Below are 5,785 nucleotides of genomic sequence, written 5' to 3' on the forward strand. Positions count from 1 at the left end.
TTAGTAGCTTCCTTGAGCAGTTCATTGTGAAGCTTTTTTTTTTTTTTTCTGTGACATTGGCCTCATTAAAAAGTACGGTTTGCGTTTACTGGATAATTTTGTTCATTGGTTTGTTAGGGAATCTTGGTAATATCTGAGTTTCCTGGGGAGCATGGTCACATGACCTGGCCCTGGCCAATCGGTGCGTTCCACCTCCCTGGCCACTGTGATTGGCTCCGGACTGGGGCAGTGCCCAATCGGGGCCCAGGGCCGGGCCTCACGTTGGAAGCCAGGGGAAGACGAGCTCTCGTCCTGCTGGGGTAGGGGAAGGGGTGGGGCCGGGGGAGGTCAGGCTCCAGCAGTGGGAGGGGCTTGAGGTCCGCCTGCGGCAGTTGGTGACCTTCCTGCTCCCCTCAGGGCAGAGCCGCCGGCCTGAGAATGAGGGCGCTGCTGAGCCCAGGGGCTGGGATGGCCCGTTGCTGCTGTGGTCCCAGAGCTCCACCCGAGACCTGAGGGAGGCCGTCTGCCCGTGAGTCCTCTCCCGCTTGTCTGTCAGCTTGTTTGAAGCATGCTGGGTTTTCTGCCCAGCTGGCTAAGGGGAGTCCCTGGAAATGCAAGGGTGTGGGTTTTGGCAGACTTCAGGGAAGACATGCCAGATGAGCCTGGGAGACTCCAGCTTAATCTGGATTCAGGAGATATCTCTTCGGGCCAGCTAGTAATTGTAGGATAAGCCTAATGAGTCTTCACAGGATGAAGAGAGTAACGTGCCAAGGTAGCAATCGATGTCCTCCTTCGAGAGGATGAAGCTGGTGCTCAGAGAAGGGGGGAACTTGGCCACAGCAAGGAGGTGTGCACCCAGACAGAACCCCCAGATCCGGCCATTTGAGCTCAGGGAGGCCAGTGGTGTGGCTTGTCCCTGTGGCAGGGGCCGAGGCACGCAGCCCACCCTGATTCCTGCGGGGGCCTGACTTGGGAAGTGCCATCTGGTAGCTTTGAGACTCACCAAACCAAATTGCACTGGAGAGAGGAAGGACACCTTCCTTCATCCACCCCCCACCCCCGCCGGATTCCCACATACCCTGACCCCTTTCTCTGGATTTCGGAGCCATTTCCAGAGTCCCGCTCATATGACCTCATTCGAAGTGCACTGTGGACGAGCTGCCATCTGCAGCTGCTACCACAGCAGCCAAGGGCTTTAGCTCCCGAGTACCTCCCTTCCTTTGGAACTTGGGGGCCCTCTACTCCCCACTTGCACACCACAGACCTTTGCTGAGGATTGTGGGGACCCTCACTCAGTTTGCAGCACGTTGTAGCCATCCCTGTCCTCTCAATACCTCCCTTGCAACTCAGCTTGTGAGCTCCTTTGGAGCAGCGTGGCCCACCTGGCTGCAACGGAAGAGACACAGCTGACAGGGAAACAACAGCTTAGATCTGACAGCCGGAAAGCTCTGTCAAAAGGGACCTCCCTCTTCACACCGTAGAGGCTGTAGGAGCCGCCAGGGTTTGGGAACCAGTGCTGGGGCCAAAATGACTCCACAGCTGTTTTCCTTCCTGGGGAGGGTTCTGGCTCCAGTGGGAATGGCTCAAGTCTCCTAAGGTTCTGAAAGCCCACTGTGTGCAGATTCACGGTACACAGAGAGGAGAAGGTGGAGTCCTGCCCTGGAGGTGGGCACAGCTCACGGATGAGCCAGGCAGGCAGGCAGGCAGGCAGGGCATGAGAACACCTGAGCTGCCTTCATGAGTGAATGGTGTGGGGGCAGAGGAAGAGAAGCCGGTCTGCTCCCTCATGTGGTGCCCAGGGCAGGTTGTCCCCAGAGGAAACCCTTACGACGGTGAGGACTATCACTGCTGTTTCCCAAGGGGTTCCGTCGGTGCGTGTCTTCCCCGGAGCGGTCAGGCCGTCTCTAAAGTACACTGGCCATGGGCATTGCCTCTCCTTGGAACTTCCCATGTGTTTCTCTTTTTTATGGAACAGTGATTTTTTAGAGGGGTTCTGGGCCACAAGGTTGTTGGGTCATTTTCTAGCCTTCTGTCGTGAAGAACGCTTTCCTGGGCGTTGGGGTGGTTTGTTGTTCCAGCTCCCTTTCTTGGCTTCTTTTGGGAGCTGGTGCAACAAGAGGAGCTCAGCCTCTGCCTTCTGGCTGAGATGTCACCCTTCAAACAGCAATGCCTGCCTGGAGATAATGATGGCATTTGCCAAAAGGGCTTCGTTTGGCACATGATATCTTGAAAGGACGTACACCGTCCTTTCAGCTATCAAAGGCTAGTTCAAATGACATACAAATGAGAACTCTCCAATGGAGTCTTACAGTAGGTGGAGAGTCCGAAAAAAACTCCTTCAGTCATTTCACTGAGAGTCATTGATTGGGGACACCAAGAATATAGGAAGGAATGCAGAAAGAAAAGATGAAATTGTGTTCAGGATCGGGGGGAGGGATGAACAGGGCGTGCTTGCCTTGAATCCAGGCTTTGTTGGGGGGTGGGGCATAAAGATCGAACGGGTCTGAAACTACAAAGTGGGATGGTAACACAGTATCACCAGAGTTACACAACAGTGTTCCCAAATTGCAACAATGATGAAAAAGTTTACTAATCCCAACTTAACCAAGAGAAATACAGGAAACCATACACAAAATAAAACATCACCAGAAAGGTGGAAACAAACCAAATGCAAAGCAGTTCAGGGGAAAGGAACTCCATGTCCCCTGGGGGCAGACCGAGTTGCCGGCGTCCACGGTGAGCAGACAGGGATGGAGGCTGCAGAGCCGACCGCTCCCCTGGACGTGGTGTTTCCGGCAAGGGCTCTGGGTCTCTGCCCAGAGCGGGGGCTCGTTCTTCCTGCAGGGGCGAGTGAGTCATCGTCGGCGTCTGGGTGTTGCGCGGGAGCCAGGGCAGGCTCTCCCTGCCGAGGCGGTGACTCCTCCTCTGCCTCGGGTTCTCCTGCCAAAGCCCGAGCAGGTACAGGTGCACGTGGAGGTGGAGGTTCTGGCTGAGGGGGTGGGACATCAGTGCCTGGGGCTGGGGGCCCTGCAGGCACGGAGATCCGATCTGCCCGGTGTGCTGGCCAGTACCCAGCTGGCCTGGTGTCTCTGCGAGGGCAAGTCTCGGTTCTCCATCTGGCCTCGGTGGATCCCTGGGTCCTGCACCTGGAGCCACCACCTCTGTAGGGACAGGTCTGGGAAGTAGAGCCTGGTTCCAGTTGGAGGCCAGTGCTAGAGCTGGGGGAGAAGCAAAGTTTGCCCACAGGCCAGCCTTGGCATGTGCGTATCCTGGGACAGAAAGCTTCCAAGAGATTCCCAAAGAATACCCAGGGTCGGATGTCTTTTGGGACTGAAGTGTGCAAGATGGGGGTGGGGGTGTGAGGCCAGCGCTTGCTGCAGGCCCAGCAGCATCTTTCGGGGACTCGTCCGTGTGTAGCTCAGCACCCCCTCCCCACACACTCCCGTGCACCAGCCCCAGCGTCCTCACCTCTGTGCTCTGGCGTGCTGGGCTCCAGGTCCTCCTGCTGCCTCAGAGGCCGGGGTTCTCGGGACTCTGGGTCGGAGCCGGGTGTGCTGAGCTCCGTGGCAGCCTCAGACTGGGCCGCCGGGTGTATCCTGGGCGGTGTCTCGGCAGCAGGCCTTCCCCGCCTCCGCTTCGCCCCCGGTGGGGCTGATGCCTCCGTGGGCACGCTCACCTGGAGCCTGCACTGGGCCTCACGGGCGGGGGGGTGGTGCTCCGACCCCTCCCTCCGGGAGGTGGACGGGGTGTCCCCGTCCTCGGCCTCATCACGTGGGAAGCTCTGCAACGACAGTGACCGTCAGCCAGCCGTGCTGGGAGTTTTCCGAGCTGGGCCTGGCCAGTGGAGCCGCTGCTTCTGCCTGCTCGAACTTCTCTTCCCAGAAGGGTCAGAGACGCGTGTCTGCTCAGATCCCCACCCGGGAGGAAAGAGACCCACCTGAGGGTGTGAGGTCAGCCTGGGCGGCCGGCGCTGCCCGCACTCTCCCCATCCCACCCAGCCTGCTCTCCCCTGGGGTGTGGACACAACTTGTCCGCAGGCTTCTGACCCCACATCCGCCTGGGCTTCCTTGAGGGAGACACACCCCGAGAAACCCGCATCCACACACACAGGCAAAGGACCCGGTGTTTCCGGGTGGCATGGGAGAGGTGGCCCGGCCCCGCCTGGGGCTCCCCGTGTTACCTTTCTGTTTCTCCGGGCAAAGGGCCAGAGGCCTCTCGGGGGTGCCCTGAGCCAACGTCGACAGGGTGCCCACGCACACTGCCTGTGAGCTCTCCTGAGGCCCCGGCCTCTGGGCAGGGGCAAACAGCAGAACATCCTGGCAGCAAGTGATCTGGCTGGGGGCTCCTCTCCGCTCTGGAGGCCTGGATACCCGGGTTGCGGGTTCTGTTGGGTTCTGTTGCCGGCAGGTGACATCATTTCCTGGGGTTCGTGCTGAGGTCCCTTCCCCAAAACTTCGCAAGGGAATCTCTGGGTTTCTGACTGCTCGACCACCCCCCTTAGGCCATGTGCAGGCACAGTGACAGCCACACAGCCCAGCCCACAGCCCTGGGGAGGCCTGGGTGCAGCCAGGGCCTGAGCTCCGAGGACCCCGCTGCTCTCAGACCAGGCTCCTTCTTCTCATAAGTGGTGTGGCCCTGGACAAGCATATGCCCCTCAGGGTTTCCCCGGTCTCTCCATCTGCAGAGTGGGGGTCATTCTCCCATCTGTTTCCTAGGTCTGTCGGCCTACGAGCAGCTCCATGCCTTTCCACCTGGGGCTGATATCACGTGGAGCTTGTGCGCTGAGACTTCAGAAAGAAAGACTCCATCCAGGGCTGACACAGCACAGAATGGGGCAGAACGAGGCCTGGATGCGCCGTGGTACCCAGGAAAAGGCACTCCCCCTCCTGACTGTTTTGAGACCCCGCATGCAAGTTGGAGGACCGAAAGGAAGACTCGAAGGTCTCCCTCTCTGATAGAAAAGAGTAGCCAACTTTCTGGTCCTCTGTTTCCATTGAGATTCTGTTCAAGTGTCCCAGCTCGGCTTCTGCGGGTGGCTGAGCTTCTAATGGCTCCCTGCGTTCTTGTCTTTTCCTCTCCAAACCTTCCGTCCGTTTCCCCCTTCTGGGGTGGATGGGCGCTGTCATTGCTTCTACCTTCGAGACAGATTGATGAAAAGTCTGGACCATCGACTCCTTTCCTCTCTTTGGTTCCGTGTCTCTCTCTGGCTGTGTCCCTCTCTTTTCCTTTCTCGATTCAGTCTGTGTCTTCCTCTTTCTCTCTCGTGTGTGGATGGATGGATGCTAGGAATGCACATGTATATGATTAGATGAGGGTTATGTTTTAGGGATAGGTTAGAGGGAGAGAAAGGCTTTAGGTCGGAGTTGGTCATGGGGGAAGGGTCAAGGGTGGTGGTGGTGTTTCTTGGAATCTGAGTGCTGTGCATTCTTCGTCTCTTTCCATATGAACCCCTTCTCAGATACACCACTTGCAAGGAGTCTCTCATGTTCCGTTTCCTATCTTTTGCATTTGTGAATGCTTAGCTTCTCTGTTGTGAAGAGGTTCCATTGGATGGAAACCCATTGGTGTACTTGGTTTCCCTCTTTCCCTTACTTCAAGAGACCCATTTCTACCTCCGCCCAGCAAATGGCAAGGAGACTCTGATGATCAGGAGCCTTTGACCTACGCTTCTTTCTAGCTATCTCATGACATCAGTCTTTAGGGTGAGGTTTTTCCCCGATATTGAGGTGGTGTGAGATCAAAACCAATAGCGTTCTTCAGATGTAGCTGTCTGGTTTTCCCATGGACATTGATTGAAGAGGCTTTC

At 57.2% G+C, this 5,785-nt stretch overlaps 1 protein-coding gene across 1 annotated transcript; it reads right to left on the reverse strand.

The window, feature by feature from the left end:
- Positions 1-400: 400 nt before the first annotated feature.
- LOC145513751 (uncharacterized) lies at positions 401-4,294 on the reverse strand. Its single transcript, XM_081510731.1, has 3 exons — positions 4,160-4,294; positions 3,448-3,760; positions 401-3,197 (listed from the first exon to the last, which is right to left on the reverse strand). Exons 1-3 carry the CDS (start codon positions 4,292-4,294, stop codon positions 2,569-2,571), a joined length of 1,077 nt encoding a protein of 358 aa, XP_081366857.1. The 3' UTR covers positions 401-2,568.
- Positions 4,295-5,785: the final 1,491 nt, after the last annotated feature.

This window comes from Giraffa tippelskirchi, chromosome 7, assembly GCF_054371585.1.
Source record: "Giraffa tippelskirchi isolate mGirTip1 chromosome 7, T2T-mGirTip1v1.2.pri, whole genome shotgun sequence".
Classification (NCBI taxonomy): Eukaryota; Metazoa; Chordata; class Mammalia; order Artiodactyla; family Giraffidae; genus Giraffa; species Giraffa tippelskirchi.

Bases quoted from the DNA above. Each gene is read 5' to 3' on its own strand.
- LOC145513751 (XM_081510731.1), bottom strand. From the start codon at position 4,294: ATGTTCTGCTGTTTGCCCCTGCCCAGAGGCCGGGGCCTCAGGAGAGCT. The intron at 3,761-4,159 runs GTAACACGGGGA...CTGTCGTTGCAG, and splicing joins TTGCCCGGAGAAACAGAAAG to AGCTTCCCACGTGATGAGGC. The intron at 3,198-3,447 runs GTGAGGACGCTG...CTTCTCCCCCAG, and splicing joins CAGCACGCCAGAGCACAGAG to CTCTAGCACTGGCCTCCAAC.